This window comes from Zootermopsis nevadensis, unplaced genomic scaffold, assembly GCF_977971745.1.
Source record: "Zootermopsis nevadensis isolate Lab colony 2312 unplaced genomic scaffold, Znev_1.0 Znev_ptg000013l, whole genome shotgun sequence".
Classification (NCBI taxonomy): domain Eukaryota; kingdom Metazoa; phylum Arthropoda; class Insecta; order Blattodea; family Termopsidae; genus Zootermopsis; species Zootermopsis nevadensis.
The window spans coordinates 11,206,771-11,225,442 of NW_028259145.1; the positions used below are offsets into that span (position 1 = coordinate 11,206,771).

Consider the following 18,672-nt stretch of genomic DNA (forward strand, 5'->3'; position numbering starts at 1 on the left):
TAACATCGCGATGTCCATATAATCCCAAGTACGGCGAGCGGCAATTAGCATGGAACTATTTTTAATTTATGGCAACGTTAATGTAAAATGAGAAGAATAATATCGTAAAATGTTATTAATATTCACTGATTTTCAGTTCATACGTCTCATGTTGTTCAATACCGTGATTCGTAGAACTTGTCCATGAAGAAATGTTCCTTTACAAGTCAAGAAGAATTAAGTGCAACCGTCGACAAAGGGTACACAAAACACTCTGAGTAATGAAAAAAATTGAAGACAGAAAGAAAGTAAGAAAAATATAAGACGGAATAAAGAATTACAAGAAAGAGAAAAAGGGAAACAGAGAAATGATGGAAGAAAAGGAAACATATGTACTACAGCACACCGTTATCAGAACATTCTACACAAGCAACTCACTTCTAACTCGTGATTTGGACCACTAATAACACGAGGCACTGCATATTAGGTTATACTGAATTACCTCTGCAAGCCTGACACCTCAGTACAACGAAAGCTCACAGGTCCTGTAGAATCGTACCACAATCAAGTTTTCTTCCTTTTATCTACAAGATCAGTCATACTATCACGGAAACACACTCTCCGTCTCCTGCAGGGAGCAGGGAAAATTAAGTAAACAAAAGACAATCAGCCAACAATTGTGATACATCGGCATGGAATGTTTAAGTTCGATGAACCAGAAGTTACGAACATGATTTGATTTGATCGACGCTTAAATAACTAGCCTATGTGTACGGCACCACCGAAGAAACCGAAGTCATTCGAAGTCTATGTAACATCGGAATTAAACAGCAGATACAATCTTCCCACTACGTATTATTTTTACGCAGTTTGTCCAAGAAACACTGAAAATGGCTGACACAAAATGTACAGAACTATTGTTGCTTACGGCTTGTGCCACTCTCACCGAACGACGCGGACCAGTGGGTAGCATTTCTGCTTTGTACTCCGGATGTCCTGGTTAAAATATCGACCTTGAAACTGGTCATCTTAAGATTTTTGTCTCAGTCCTACCGGATATGATCTTAAATTAAGTCATATCATTCGACACTACAATAAAAGTTACTGATACGTCGGGAAACACCATGAACTGAAATGGGATGTCATTAATGACAACGATATTAAATAATGTGCATGCTTGTAAACAATGATTCCAACGAGCTTACCAACAGCAACTCATAATGAATCAGCATCACTCCATGTAACTGCAGGTATTCATACACTTACCTGCAAAAAAAGGAAAAAATTGTACAGTGGATATTCAAACAAGACAGTTCTTACCAAACGTTTATGAAATAAACGTAAATTGTAAGATTAGCAGGACATGTAGCACACAGGAAAAGGACAAAAATTAATGCAAAATGTAGTCTGGAAACATCACGAGAAGAAACTATGGTATAAATGCGAGGATAATATCAAAATGGATTTTAAAAGATACATAGTTTGAGGATACTGTATCAATTAAATCTGCTCAGGATGATGTCCAAAGGCGAGATCATTTGAACACAGGGTAAAATAACAATGGCTGTCTTCTGTGATGTTACACTACATAGTATAATGACGTATCTACCAGACTAAACGGCGTAACGACCCAGAAGACAGCCATCTTCATAATCGCCGCCATGAGAACCCGAAATCTCACAGTAGTAAATGTTAAGATTTAATAAAAGCACAAAACTACTTTATCAGCTGAGCAACTAGAAACCTTACAACAAAAACCCTGTATCACCATAAAGTTGGTTATGAAATAATCAACTTGTAAGAATGGCTATCGAAAAATGTCTGAAAAAATTGTATTTGGAACTACTTGTTTCTGTACAGTGCATTAAAGTTGGTGAAATGACAACATATCGAAAATCCAAATTAATTGCGAGCAGCATATAAACATTTAGAGTATAAAGTAACTCAAACGGCTAAAACCGCCTTTTCCTCAAAGCCTTTATGAACAGCTTTGAAATTACCAAGGGCAACATACGATAACAATACTATAGCGCGGGAACACGCTTTCTGCCCACAGAGTAAATTTGTGGGTTTTGTATGTTTCTCAGAATAAATGCTAGTGTTTATTTCCTTAAACAACGTTAATCAATTGATAGTTGTAATGGAACCGCGTTCTTTTCTTTGGGATAACAATTTTTTTTAAATATTATCTAGACGAGCTTCGGCTCCAAATGGTTAATTATAATCATTCACAATCTACAACGAGGTATTAATTGGGTTCTACATACAAACAAAGAGTTTCCACAGTCACCTTAAATGTAGCTTTTATTTATGAATATCGACTTCACTGAAATATGTATTTTAATTGTAGCCTTCTTTATTTAAGTACTAGCTAAATGGATGATATGACACTTTCCAACAATAAATCTGTACGGGTAGTGGAAAACATTAAAATATTTTGTTCTGAGGTACAGAAGCATTTATTTGTTAGTAACAAAGAAAGTGTTTGTGTATTGTCATTTTTAAGGGCGCGTTGAATATAAACGTCAGTGACGTATTAACTCTTTCAAGCCAAAGTTCACGTAAGCAATATTTATAATTTAGTTCCTACCTCAAAGACATCATATTACTGAAATCAACTGGTCAATTTTGTTTAGTGAAACAATAGCTGTTAATACTAAATAGGTGTGAAAAATGCAGAGATAATTATTAATACTATTAAATTAGGTGGTACGTATAGTACCATCTGGGTTGTATAGGGTTAGATAAAGATTCCACACAAAGAACCCGTCACGGTTATTTCTAACCAAATGACACAAAAGTGAACTACCTTAACTTCCAGACCAGCCAAGTGTCGGGTTGGAGATGACGCCGCTGACTTACGACCGTGGGTACGACATGGCTATCACACACATCGCAGGACGTCAATAAATCAGTATGGAAAAAATGAGATTCTTTAAATGACACGTTACTTAGACGATAACTGAATCGAAGGTAGGGAAAGTTTTAGGTAGGATTGTGGAGAACTATCCCGTCCTTAGCATTGAAAGAGTCAAACATGGGCGTTATAAACTCTATAAACTGATAGAAGCTGTTCTGTTGAACGAGAAATGGGATTTTCACTGAGAGGTTTTTGGAAAGTTTGGCGACAGAACTGACGAGAAGTTAAGAAGAATGCAACTAAACCGAAGACAAATCGAAACACTCAAACGAATGCGAACATCTGCGCCACTACAAAGTTAAAACTCTAACTTCAGTTCTAACGTCGAAGAACGTACCTTAGACAAAACACCATTTCTGTTTGTGACATCATTATTATCTGGACTTCCACTTCAAAGTAATGTAACAAACCAAACATTTCTGAGGAATTATTTCGTTTCGTCGCAAAGGAATGAACAAATTAATATAAAAACTTTGCATACTTCGGCAATTAAGAAACCATCTCATACAGATAAAGCAACACTTTGAATTAATACAAAAGCAAAATTGCTTCTAGGCTTTTCAAAGGCATCTTTTTAATGAACCAATTCAAACCCAAATGCTCCGTAATTAAAGGCAGAAAATTTTAAAACTTAAGCTTTCGTCTTTTAATGCGAATACAAGCGTCTACATGCAGGAATAAATGTGCCTGTTTTTCCACTGAATAACTTCTAGTTCTTCAAAAAAAATTAAGCCCGGTAATGACGTGGAAGTTTCTCGTACCAAGCATGGCTAAACAGAATGGTCTTCATTGGTTATGATTGAAGCAAACGCATTTCATCACTAAAGCCCATACTAAGATGCTCCGTCCCTCAGTCTCGCTCCGGTACATTTAATTTCTCTCTAAACGCTTGACAGCGTACAAGAAACACGACATGCACATATCTGTATGAGACAGAATCGTCTTTAAAAAGTGGATAATTGCTTAGGTGGTTAACAAATTTCTCAATTTTTTGAAACCATGTTTACGAAAGCAAGACCTTGGATCCTTTATTCTACCAACTGAATAGAATCCTCCTCACTTAATGGTACCTGCACCTTGTCGTGGTGGTGGGGCTTGAGTACCTCAGTGACCCCAAGAGCTATGCTGGCGGTAGCATAGCTACTTGTAGGGCCTCCCTAGCCAGATTGGTCGAGGGGGAGAGGTCAGACTAAGACAGGTACCCTGGTCCTCCAGGTTGGGGGTTGGTCGCAAGGCTAACAACCTTGCAACGTAAAAAGGAAGATGTTTTGAAACCTCAAACAAAGTCTCGGACAGACGGACCTAACAGAGGACAGAATGGAAGAGGAGAATTGGGGAGGCCATGGACCGAATATGGACTGGAGAGCCATAGAAGAAAAAGAAGAAGAATAGAATCCTAAATTTAGAATTTCCCTAATAAAATTTTAAAAAAAATTCCATATAAATTCAACTGAATTTATGTGCAATTTTAATGTCCTTCGGGCAACCAAATAAAGGAGGACGAGGTGGAAAAATCATGTAGGACGAATAATAGATATGAGAAATGTATTTAAAATTTTGTTGAAAACCGCTTAAGGAGAAAGACAACGACAAAAACTTAGCATAGATGGGAAGCTATAAGGATTTTAAACAAATGGTACAGAGGGTGTAAGTTTGGTTCAGGACTGGAATCAGCGACTAGCTTTTGCAAACGCGATAAAGAACGTTTTGGTTCCATAAAAGCGAGGGTATTTTTTGCTCAGGTGAGTGATTATTGGCTCATCATAGTCTCTGCTCTATTACGTTATGCAACTCTAGCAGGTTTTTCCTTTGTGTAAAACCTGACGATCACTGTCGAAGTTTGTAGGTTTCTGACGATGGCGAATTACAATGCATTAAATTGTTCTTTTTGACTTCGTCCATAGTCTAAATATTATAACATTGCAACAACGCCTCTGAAGTTGGATTCAACTTCCCTCGTCAGGTAAAAGAGGACGATAGAAAAGCTATCTGATTGACCCCTTTGTTGAGCTATCCTCAGACAAAGTCATAAAGAACAAATTAATATAATGATAATCACCCAATAACCGCGTTTCACAGGCATAGAACTACACAACGTAAAACGAAATAACACAGGAATAAAGCTGAAGTAAAGCATTCGTCTGAACTCGACTATGGATGCTCATTTGTTAAAAAGAAGATATTCAAGCAGTTCTTTTGACGATAATAGCCTCAGGAAATAAGCATTCATTTTCATTGCCTCGCGATAAAAGTACAAGAAAACACAAATCTAGCCACTTCATGATGTATCTTTTGAAGCCTTTTGTCGAGGACCATTCTCTTCGCCCCCCCCCCCCCCCCCATCACTCTCAGGCTGCAGGGCGCGCGTTAATTTGGTCACAATATGGCAACTGCAAAGGATTTGCATCTTTCCGAAGCGCCGTCTACATACAGGGGATACGAGAGCAGTATAATCATGAACAGTACAGAGCGGCAAACAAACAATAACAAAAGCCCAGCAGAAAAACAATACAGACAACATATTGTGTGTGTATGTACGTACTGTCCACCGACCAGCAGAAAATCCCTGCTAGGAATTTGATATACGCGCATGCGCAAGATTTCGCGGTGAGTGACGACCCAACCTGAAAGCATTCGTTCCACAACCACTGAACGAACATGTGTTCTAATGTATATAGCTTTAAAATTACCTCACAGTAGCATAGTGATTGGATCTAGAATATTAACATAGCACCCACAGAACACAGTACAGGTGCACTCACTACACGCTACTCTTAACTGCTTGATGTTGTCAGTCTGGCGTGTCATACTTCCCACCAATAGCAGCCCTCTAGTCCACTTGATAGTAAACATTCCCCCTGCACCGCACCAGAGCAACCATCCACTACGCAGGGATTTCCTCCTGGCCGGTGGACAGTACACTCGCTCTTTTTCAAGGATTAAGCACTAGTTGCGAACATGCTCAGAGTTAGAGATGTAAAAATTTCTCGAAAGACTCTGGTTGTAATAGTATTTGTACCCAAGAACTTGTTTTACATAAACAAACTGATTGAACACCCTTAATTACAATCATTTCAAAACAGTTATAATGAACGGAGTCTATCGTGCGAATTGTACGTCACCTTTGTTACGTTTTAGCAAAGCATAAATAACTGATAAATATCCGTAGCCTCCAGTGCTGCCACAATCTGTGCACGCCGATTTGGCTGAACTATTTCGAACAACTGAAACTTGTGCTGCCCGCGTCATTTATTTCAGCGTCTTGAAGAACGGGGGTCAGAAGGGAGGAAGGTCATTATGACAAGGTCTGCGCATGCTCTAATCAGTAATTACTATCGTCAAAATAACATCTTCCCATGGTACGCACTCTATGAGCAGTGCACACGTGTAACAGCGGAGCGAACACCGCGGTACTGAATGTTATGTAAACGATGAATTCCTGGTTTGCCTTACCGTTGCATAAACAAAGCCGTGCGGAGGCGAGCCAAAAACATTACAATGGCGACGCCAAGTAAACCAACACGGACAGTAACATCGAAAGATACTTTCTGCTTCACATAATACTTACACACTTGTAGCTTGAAAATTTCATCGTAAGACGAGATTTAATGTTTTCAGGGCGGCGAAAATGTAGAATGAGGCTTTCTGGACTTTGATGCCGTGTAATATTTTATTTACTCTGAATCACCATTACAAAATTCTTTCCTTAATAATTTTGAAGTAATTGTCATTATTAATGAGTTCTTTTCCTTTAATGAAAGATACTGTCACATTCGTGCTTCATAACAGGTAAATACTTTATACGACGCCCAACTGCAACATTTGGTATACACACCTAAATACGAAATTTAATTGATAATCGTCGGACGAGCAGGATTGCACTACGATAATGATCACGGCTGCATGCATGCCAGGCCTAATAAATTCAATGTCTACTAGGGGCTGAAAAAAGGTGACTTCTGAGGGGAAAATCATAACCGCTTACAAGTCTCCACAACAAAAATATTTGGAAATAAGCAGTTGTCATGAAAACATCTCTGAACTGATAATAAGATTTGAAAATCACATGGGCCAGTCTTCTGAAAAAAATATGGCACTGACCACCAGTCCAGGTCTCGAGTTCCAGACCAGTCTGATTCAGCGTGGATAATTTCCTAGCCACCGACAATATGACAAATACCAGAGCTCTACCTAGGTTCGGATCCCATATTAAGCTGTATTATTCCTCTGCCACCAGCGTACGTATCTTGCCATTGGCGGAAAATAAAATTATTGCCCTCTGGGTGCCCCCATAAATATACTGATTACATTCACTCAACACATGCGGGCTTAGGCTGGTCAAAGGTCATATCAGTAGGCATACGCAGCGACACACAATTCGGTAAACACAGACACGATTGCTAAAGCAGCGATCGAAAAAAAAAACAGTATAACTTGAAGAAATTAATTGCAATTCACAAAGCTCTCTCTTGTGTCAACCCAAGTCCCTTTGTGTCCATTCGACGATAAGCATTTGATGCATGTTTTAAATATTCAATAATAATTCTTCTAAAAAGCCTGCAACAAAGTGTCTGCGCGTTTGTAACAACGAGTGGAAAGACGAAACGACGCTTTGGTTTAATACTTTTTTGCCCCCAAACCGTGTCCGATACACACTGTCAAGCAAAGTACCACGGGCCAACTTGGAATTAGCCATTACGTCTATATCCTTAGCATGGAAAACAGACGGTTGGCATGGCTGCTATTCAAATGAAAGTTAAGAGACAGTCAGTCCTATTAGAATTGTTGATGAGTTAATTCCATGCGGCACTAAGACTTCCTATACAGAGGCAGGGCTGAAAGTTCCGTAAACGAAAAGAGGAAAATGGATAAAATAAAAGAATCCCAAGGATGGATAGTTACCAGATAAATCTGTGCCAACTGGCGCAGAGAAACTTTGGAAAACGACCGAAAAAAATTGTTTAAAGCAAAATGGGATGGAAGAGAGAAAGAGGCAGTGAAACAGGAGAGAAAATGTATATAAGAGAGCAGGGGAAAGATTAGTGAATAAGTAATCTCTTATAAAAGAAGAATCGGGGATGGGGAGAGGATAAAATATTCGATTGCAAACGACGACACGAGAATCAACTTAAAAAAATAAGAGAATATGGTAGATTTTTTGGACGGCTTCCTGCATCTGTTTGTATGTACGGAGTGAACCGATTTAAGACTCGCTCAGCAAATAGGCTACCGCTTCCCATTTTCAGTGACATCTCGAATAGCAGAAATTATTTTGAAGAATGACGATGGATTTAGATTCTCTTCAGATCTCTGTGAAAATTGGGTGGTACCACAATACTTAACAGAATTCCTGTATACAACAGGGCTCTCTGAAAGTACTCAGAGATAAATGTCTCCACGTTATCGCTGCAAACACGCGAAAAATAAATTCAAAAAGTGGATACAATTTTTTTTACATTTCTGCAATCTGTGAAATTCTGGGTTGCTGCACTGTGTAGTCCTGTAGACGTTTACCGACGTTTCAGAGGTGTTTGCCGTCTACACCATCATAGCCCTGATGGTGACAGCAAACACTTCTGAAACGTCGGCGAATGTCAACCAGACTACATGATGAAAAAACCCAGATGACACCTATTTTCACTAATTAAGCAAGGCTTGTACCTAGTCATTAAAAGTACCATATTAAAGTTACACATAAATATTACAAGTTCCTTAACCAACGAACAATTTTGGGGAAGAGAATTGCTGTTTCAGGGCAGAGACTTTCTACCCCTGCTCCCTTCAACCATGAATTGTGTTCGAAATAACAAACGACGAATTTTGTAAATATTTATAGTTTATCGTAATTCAAGGTAACTAAGTGACAAAACAATGTCTCCTCGAGCGTCGATTCACGGTTCACGATCCAGATACCTGTCGATATTTAGATTAAATCTGCCCCCAATCGGAACTGGCTTACCGTAATTCCCATTATTTCAAACTTTGATCCGTTTAGTAGCTTAACTCAGCCATGCGCTTACAATAATCGCATTTCTGAAATAAGCTGGTGGCTTGTTTGTTGTATGTAGTAAACTATTGTTAACGCATATAACAATAATAACAACAATAACAAAGGCAACAAGTACACAATTCTTACAGAAACGTATCCCTTAAGTGCACTGCTCTCTCATTTGTAACTGTTTGTCTGGAGGTCAACTACTCGCTGAGTCGCGTGTCATCAACAGCACCAAAATCACTACCATTTGTGTTGTTCTCAGGTATATTGTCCCTTTAAATAAGAGTGGTAACTAATCTAACCATCTAAATTTGTATATATGCTTTGTATGATTCTCAGTGAACAACGATTATTTCCCTAACCATCATTAACTAGCTGACCTTTGTAATGTTGAAGTGTGATGTTTTCTTCGAGGTACGGACTGAATTATTAAATACTATTTAGAAAATCTTTGGCTTCAAAGGTTTAATAAAGTGACTTTTTATGGGTTGAATAATCGCGGTTAGATTCCCAACAGAGGCAGGAATATCTCTCTTTGCCACCATGTCCAGCATGCAAATCGGCTCTGAGACGACCTGCTCAATCAGTAAAGAGGGTTCCTTCCGTCCATCTTAACACCTCGGTTTAGAATACACAAAGCTTTATCTCCTAGTTCCTACACGTATTCATTGAGTGATACTCGAAGCACTAACCTCTCTTGAAATTTTTAAAATACCATAGCAACACCAGAAAATATTTTGTTGTAATGACGACATGGAATTTGTATGATGATATTTTATAAATAAATAGGCGAGTAGTGCATTTGATCTCATCCGTCTGAAAGCTCAAATACACCAAACAAATTCAATATCTTTCAATACTTGTTATGCCAATATTAACAGTTCCTTTCTGTAGACATTTATAAGGCAAGAAACATAAAGTTTACAGTAAAAATATTATTGTTATTCTTTCCTTAGTGAACCGTATAAAGAGGCGAACGGCAGAATCTTGGCTCACACAGACTGGATATTTAGCTTCAAAGCTTACGTCTTATAACGGCAGAGTAAATCAAATGTTTCGTTCTTTTCTCTAGCAGAAGTAAGACTTACACACAAGAAATACCTTTCTTTACCCCTAGTGACTACATATTCTACCCACCTTTGGGCGAATTTTGCATAGAAAGAGACAATAGAAACAGTAACAATATAAAAAAGAAATACACTATTCGAATAAGGTATGGGGAGGGGGGACTGGGAGGGGGGCTGAATTTCAAAGCAGAGGTAAAAAAGAGTAAGGAATTTGAAGAAACCGGGTGACTTCACATCTTTTTCTTTCTGAAATCTAGAATGAAATCTCTTTTCTCCGCCATTTGATTTTGAAAGCGTGCCGGAAAGGCAAGCATTATAATCAAGCTAGTAAAAGTGGGCCGCTTCTTTCTTCCAGTTTAACTGAAAACCTACATGTAGTAGTTAATGCTCAGTAGAAAAAGGTTTAAATCTGCTTTTCTACATGGTAACCACTGCAAAAGTAAGTTAAGAAGCACAAGGAGTAGTTCAAGAGAAACCTGAATGTTACTAGCGATCATAACAAGCAGAATATATTTTAACGAAGCAATTAATACCGAATGTAGCTCTGGTTGAAATTTATAAGCTATAATTTTTTGCCTGTCATTTTACATGATCACGCCGTAATTAAAAATCCATATAATAGAAATCAAGTTCATTACTGAAGCATAAATAAGATCGAAGTATACACACCGTCGAAAAAAAAAAATTCATAATAAACGTTAACACTTGATCTTGACTATTAGAGATACAGGATTTTAATACGAATACAATCTTTCACAGAAATGTGGCAAGTACTTATAGATAAACAAACGAATAATTCCGACAGTCCCTATACTTAAGTTATTTCATGTGTGAAAACACTTACTATAATGATCCAAAAATTCCTAACTTAAAGCGGTAAACGAAAATATTCAATCACGAATATTTTATGATACCGAAAAGTGTTATGTAAAAAACAGCTCATCGTTAAACATCAAATGCATCTAGAAGGCGATAGATGCTGCATAGAATACCAGCTAAAGCATGTCTCCAAACGCCATTGGGTAAAGCCTTTCAGGACGATGGTGATGTAAAACTCTTTAATTCCAGCTCTGCAGCCATGCGAATATTTGAGGTGGATTATGTACGAACCCCTGTTCCCTGGATATGCAGTGTGTCTATGTACAAAGGCGCTGCACATTTGCTGGTATCGCATAAAAACCGCTAAAGCTGTGAAGTAAAGTAGCAGTAAGTGAAGGTTGTGCTGGAGCGCTTTAACACTTAGACACCAAAGGCGATCCTTAAGCACTTAATGCAAGACTCCCATTTACATTTTACATTCCCGGCAGCTCTTGGAAACTTTCATAAAAGCTCGTAACTGAAAATTCTAGCTATAAGCAATGGACAGGAAATGATGATCGCGAAAGAGATTTCACATTTACTAAAGAGAAAAAAATGCATTTGCGTCGATTTTGTTGAGACTTCAGTGAAGAACAGGTATGTATCAATGTATCCCATACGAGAGATTCTATTTTAATTTGGCTTTGGCCTTTCTAGCTACGTCGCATACTTTCTTTAAAGAAACTTCAAATTACACCTTGAATAAAGTAAATATTAGAACGTAACTCTTCACGGGTTACACTGGTGTAATACATACAATTTTATATTACCGGTATGTGCACGATTTAAAAGCAAGTTCCATGTTTGCTTTTAGCAAATGGTTGCTTGCACTCACAGAAGCAATGTCAGCGGATTTCGCAGGAGACGTTCCTGCAAAACACGAAATACGGCCGACACGAAAGGTTGGAAGTCATGACACTAGATGGCAAAATATTCTGCACAAGGTAAAAAAAATTTGCAATTTCAGTTTGACCCTCTTTTTAGTCCACACACACACACACACACACACACACGTTGCATTAAACCAATTATCTGAATATACCTAATGCAATTTTTAACAAACTCACATCAACATACTCACATTTTACATCGTAAGGATATACAATATTCGTCACACAGATTTTATTTCATTGAAACTATTCTATTCAATGTATCCGAGTCTCGTTACCCCTTTTAAGCCCAAGAGATAGAGATAGAGAAAGAGAGAGTTGTAAGGTTAGCAAAATAGTAGAAACAAAGATAAAATTGTGGGGGTTAACAAATATTTTCTGTATTTGCCTCCCAGACGAAAAAAAATGTGATGATAGCAACGGGTGAATGTGTAAAAGCTGTGAACAGAAAACAACAATAAAGCACAAGCCTGGTCCATTTTATTTGGTGTCATCAAAGGAACATGCCCCACGTGACATTAATAAATGCCAGCAGTTAATTTAAACATTAAAATAACTCTAAATGCATGCATATCATTTAACTGATAAATTAAAATATGATCAACATTATTACTACTGAGAACCAAGGGTTATATAGACCTATTAACTTTGAAAGAAAGATTAAATCTTTTGATATAAGAAAATAATTGTGGATATAAAATATTCCCCACATCGATTATAATTTACGTCACAGTTCCGTCGACCTTATTAAAATAATACAAGTAAATGTAACTGACGTTTGTAGTATTGAATCTATTATGTTACTCTTTAGTGTTGTTTTGAGTTGCTTCTTTGTCCTCAAAACAAACGACACTCAGGACAATGGGAGATTACATTGGTATTGTCATTATTTTTGGCTCAAACTGCCATCAATACATAAAATACAGCAATATTCGGCCATAGTTCATTACTGTTATACCAAAATATCTGTTCTTTTTGTTATTGTGTGAACTGGGATAATAGAATAGAGGGTTGGCGTTTCGATCCTTTCTATATAGAAAACGCATTCATTTCACTTAATTCAGAAACAGTGTTTGAAACAATGACAATCACATGGCATTCACACAGCATTTGGTTTAATGGAGATGGGCCTATTTCACGAACAGAATGCCATTAGCCTTTTACACTGTTTCATTTCAACGAAAAAGTATACCTATATCAACGAGGATAAGTTACCATGGCAATTCACAGCCTGACAGGATATACAAATCAGTTCTACAGAAGGTCTATTGTACGATTTAACACGTTAATGCCTGGGTCAAAAATAATTTCAGCCCTTTTTATTTTGAATAACTTTTTATTTGCTTCAGTAGAGCCTATAACAAGAGAAATCTGAGACACTTACGTAAACAGGTTAATTTATGTGGTTTCCCACTAGAGTACTCTAAAATTTAGAATTTGTTGGAGCCCAACATAAGCTGGTGCAGATATTCCAGTTTGGTCTCAATGACGTCATGGCTTTAGAACTCTGCTTATAGTTTCTTTCGCCGTTCGTTCGGGCCTAACTGTGGGATTAAATTGTCAGGCGAGTAAAAGCTATAGAAACTGCAGGGAAGTATATTAAATTAAAAATAGAACCTCCATCTTTTCCACTAATGGGAACCGTCCTATTAAATTGGAAATACTGGATCAAGAAGAAAAGTGTATGAAGTTCAAGAAATTGAACAACAGAGAGAATTACAAATACTATCTGACTGCACAGGGTATGTAGAATTGGAACGAAAAGTAAATGTAGAAACCTGATTCGGACTTGTGCGAAGGAAGTGATAGTGGCTACTTCAAATTACCGGACCACAGACAGAAGAACTATTAAAGTTAACGTCCAGGTCCAAAATTAAATCTGTGCTTTCCACAGCATAACGCACGAGCGTTTAATATTCAACCATGCCATACGGTGGAGGAGGAAAGGATGCAGCCCATTTAATTTATGATAGGCAAAAAATTTGACAAGAGAGACAACACCACCATTACGATAAATAATTTTTATATCGATCTGAACGCGTCTCTGCAGAATAAAATATAGTAGTCGTAATCGCTAACCGCACACATCTTAATATTTCCTCTTAGATCGGGAAACTAACCTATTCAGACCAATCAATCAGTGTGTGACTCAGTCAACTAACTAGACAGTTATCGAACTAGTCAGCCAGTTAGTCAGTCAGTTAATCAGCCAATCAATCAATCAATCAATCAGAATCAGTAAATTAGCTACACAGATAACTAGCCAGTCAGTCAGTAAAGCAGCCAGCCAATCAAAATATCACTTACTGCTCCATCTCACTTCCCTTCCAATGTCAACGCAATGCGCTAATCCTTAATTCGAAGGTAGTTTATTACCGCCTTATATTAAACAGAATGTTTGCAAAAGTCACGTAATTCCAGAATTCAAAACATACAGTAAAACTTTTCTCATTAAATATTGAATTGAGTTCACTATATAAGATGAGGAGGATGACTATTATCACTCCTCAATACACGGCAGAATTATTAAACTGAATTTTATTTTTATGTAACACTGAATTAATGTCATAATCCCATTTGCTGTCTTAATAAAAACTTATAACCAGTCTACAGCGCACATCAGGGTTGTCCAGAGTAAGAGTGGCTGTACAAAAGATAAGTTCAACATACTAGTATAGACATATTTAAATCCCGTTATTTCTTTTGAGTAACAGAACAATATTAATATCTGAGTAATTACACAACCTAAGGTACACCAGTTATTACGGTACACGTTAATTAATGGTTGCGACTCCAATGTTGGTAATTGCCATTAATTTTTTTAGAAAAATAATAAAAATTAATTAAACAGTCTCCTGGGTATATTGTTACATTTATCAATATATTTCTGCGGTTACATGCTCCATATACTACTGCGAGGCTAATGGAAATGTTGAATATTATTATGTATTTCCCTCAATCAAGAATGAATTATTTTACGTATTTTTTTATCCATCAAAGAGTCGCTAGAGTTTTCAATGGATTAGTCTTTCATGACAGGAATATACTCACAATCTATCTTCTTGAAGGTTTTAATAGAGAACAGTGTAAAAAATCAAATAGTCTGTTTGGGCTTAAACTATTCACATAGTAGAACGTCCTGATTTACACACGCCACTTAATAATGTTAAGTAGAACAGTACACTCAACTGGGCACAGGGGACACAAAGAATGAACACTGACATTCGGCGAGGAAATCTCAAGAAAAACGACTACTTAAGACCAAGAAGGTTATGGGACAGATATTAAAACGAATCTTGCAGGAGGAGGCTGTGAGGTGGATAGAACTGTCTCACAATCTTATTCAACAGTTAATTCTAGTAATGACGATGTTGATTGAGGGTCCAATACCACAGATAAAGTCATGTCTCAACTGCTTTCATTATAGCATGTCCCTGGGTAAGCATAAATTATTATAAATGGTCTCCCAAATATTATATATTTACGGAAAAAATCACGTGTCACTTCCCCGGACCCCATCTAATTCAACAGCGTTGTTCAAACGTTGTTTGGACTGCTTATGTAACATCTCTACCACAAGTTCATTAAAAAAATCGTGCTAATATGAAATGATGTCTTCAAATAAACCAACCACAGACAATGATAAAAAAATGAACAGTAGAACTGAGTAGCCCTGAGAAACCACAAAAGAATGACATAAACCAATCAGCAAATCAGAAGACAGATTTTACTTTTAAGCAAAAAACGAACAAAGCGGAAAAATATTATCACCACACCTTAACATTATGTGAATGAATTCAAAATAGGTCGGAAATTATTTTCTCAGAGTCAAGACCAGTAAAAAATTAATTTACATTCAAATATAGTCAAATCTCCCTGCAGAAGGTTGCAACTTTCAAAACAAGGTATAATTATTTCTTAAAAGTTACTTCATTATAGTACAAATTTCTATAAGGCCTATTGAAGGTATGTATAACACAGGAAAACAAACCTAACCTAACATAACCATTCTGAAAACGAATGACGAATGAATCTTGGCAACTTGGTAATTTGTTCATGAATTCGATTTATACCACAAATAAAGAAAACGACTTTCGACATTTCATTTAGTAAGTAGAAAATAAAAAGTTGCTGTACCTATCCTTAATTGGTATTTCTTAGTTTACATAATTAGAGTAACCCTTTAAAGAGCGTATCTCCTGTAAAATATTTCAAAATGTCCTCTTACCGCCAAGAACAAATAAAAAAACCGCTCCACCAGTACAAATGTGAGCATTTAATGGTCTGTAGGAAAACGTGTGTTATTTTTTTCTGTGAACTGAATGACACTTATAGACACATTCTATGGGTGACATGCACAGTTATCAGCTTGAAAATAGGCGGTATATATAGTTACCACTGACCTATAAAGCAGGGTAAACGAATTCTATATATCCTTCATAAAAACACGTCAGTTATCTAAAGACAAAAATAACTTAATTAAAATGCAATTAAATGAGTGTAGTATTAAATTTTTCCGGAAGCCTAAGTTTAGTATAACTAACTAGATGGCTTACAGAACCCGAAGGTTCATCACCGAATTAACCAAAGCCCTCCACCGGACCCTGTTCTGGGCCAACAAAATCCAGTTTCCTTCAACTCCTATCTCCCATAGATCCCGCCTGACATTATACTCCCATCTACCTCTAGGTCTCCCCAGCGGTCTCTTCCCTTCAGGTTTCCCAACCAGTACCCGGTGCACACCTCTTGTCCCATCCATGTGCGCTACATGCCCAGCCCATCTCATTCTTCTCGACTTAATCACCCTGACAATACTGGGGGAGGAGTACAGATTTTTAAGCTCATCATTATGCAGTTTTCTCCACGCCCCATCGTCTTCCCTCTTAGGCCCAAATATCCTCCTCAACACCCTGTTCTCAAACACCTGCAATCTATGTTCCTCCCTCTGAGTGAGAGACCATGTTTCGCACCCATACAAAGCAACAGGCAAGATTATTGTTTTGTATACTTTAATTTTCAGGTTCTTAGAAACCAGACGGGAAGACAAAATATTTTGAACTGAGAAGTAGCAAGCATTTCCAGAATTTAATCTCCTCCTAACTTCCTCATTTGTGTCATTTTGATTTGTTTTTGTTGTTCCCAGATATTTGAACTTTGTAACCCTTTCAAAGGGCTTATTAGCTACCCTAAGATAATTTTGCTCGCCTGTCTTCTGATTACGAGATACTAACATGTACTTAGTTTCTTCTGAATTTACTTCTAGCCCCACCCATCTACTAGCCTCTAGTAAAACTTCTGCGTTCCTCTTTATTGTATTTATATTGTCCGCCAATAAATTAACATCATCAGCATATGCCAATAGCTGATGTGTCCCGTTCAATTGCAAACCCTCCTGCCTATCTTGGACCTTCCTGATGGCGTATTCTAGCGCAAAGTTAAAGAGCAAGGGAGACAAAGCATCTCCCTGTTTTAGACCGTTCTTGATGAAGAATGTCTCAGATACATATTTACCTACTCGAATTTTGCTGCAGGTTTCATTTAAGCACATTTTTATTACACTCACTAGCTTCTTTGGTATACCAAATTCAATAAGAATATTATATAACACTTCTCTCTTCACAGAGTCATAGGCTTTTTTGAAGTCTATAAATAATTGATGTACGGTCCCACCCAACTCCCATTTGTTCTCTAGTATCTGACAAATGCAAAAGATCTGATCAATCGTTGATCTGTTTCGTCTGAACCCACACTGAAGATCCCCAATAATTTCATTTGCATATGGGGTTAATCTTGCCAAAAGAATGTTTGATAGAATTTTGTATGAGGTTGATAGCAGCGAAATTCCTCTGTAATTACCACACTCAGTCTTGTCCCCCTTCTTATGAATAGGAATAATTATGGATTCCTTTCATTGTTGTGGCATCTCTTCCTTATCCCAAATTAACTGAATAAGCTTATGGATCCTCATATGTAACCCTTTGCCACCTGCTTTAATTAATTCGGCCGGAATCTGATCAATTCCTGGAGATTTATAACTTTTCAACTTCCCAATGGCTAGTTCCACTTCATCTAAGCTAGGTTCTGGCACCAACAGTTCAGCTATATGTATCTTAATCTGTCTAATATCACCAGTCTCATGAACATTTAAGAGCTCGCTAAAGAAATTTTTCCACCTATTCACAATTTTCATTGGATCTGCAAGCAAATTGCCATTATCATTATTTACCAAATTGGTCTGGGCTTGATATCCTTTCTTAAAGTTATTAATGCCTCTGTACAGGTCTCTGATATTTTTTTCCTTATTATTTGTCTCACGTTCAGCAATTTTGCCCTTCAGGTATTCCCTTTTCTTAGTCCTAAAGGTTCTACTAGCCTCACGTCTCACGTTACATGGATTATCCGCATTTGTTTTGTTTGGGTCCTGCAACCATTGAAATTTTCTTTGCTTCCTTCGATCTATTAATTTGGAACATTCTTCATCAAACCACGGTTTATTTTGCTTTCTCCTGTAGTATCCTAGTTTCTCTTTGGCTGAAATTTTGATGCAGTTTCTGACATTTTCCCACTCCCTGTTTATGTCCACACTTTCATTATCTTCATCCGTCTCTAAAATTTGAAACCTATTCGAAATTTCAACTTGATATTGTTCCTTCGCCTCTCCCTCACTTAATTTTTTTCAAATTAATGTGTTCGTAACACAGCTTTTTTTTTCCAGGTGAAAGGTTGTTAGCCTTACACCCAACCCCCAACCTGGAGGACCAGGGTATCACTCTTAGTCTAGCGCATCTCCTTAGACCTGTCCGGCTTGGGTGACCCTACCATGAGCCGAAGCTCCGGCCGGCATAGCCCTAAGGGTCATTTGAGCACGCAAGACTCCTCACCGGGCAGATTGCCTTAGTATACATTTAGTAATTCTATCATAAAACGTTCTTTTTCTGTGCACATTATTTGTTGGTCAGCGAC

General features: G+C 37.5%; 1 protein-coding gene across 6 annotated transcripts in view; it reads right to left on the reverse strand.

Moving 5' to 3' along the window:
- LOC110830769 (uncharacterized) overlaps nt 1-18,672 on the reverse strand; it is a 1,002,197-nt gene that overhangs the window by 523,809 nt on the left and 459,716 nt on the right. Inside the window, exon 5 of one of the 6 annotated variants that reach the window (XM_087348627.1) lies at nt 1,185-1,245. The exons of 4 other annotated variants lie outside the window; for them this stretch is intronic. In XM_087348627.1, the coding sequence (XP_087204753.1) occupies nt 1,185-1,211 (27 nt within the window). In that variant the 5' untranslated portion in view covers nt 1,212-1,245. Of the gene's footprint in view, nt 1-1,184; nt 1,246-6,021; nt 6,111-18,672 lie in introns of those variants that run through there. One more of the 6 variants, XM_087348633.1, reaches the window with a different exon arrangement.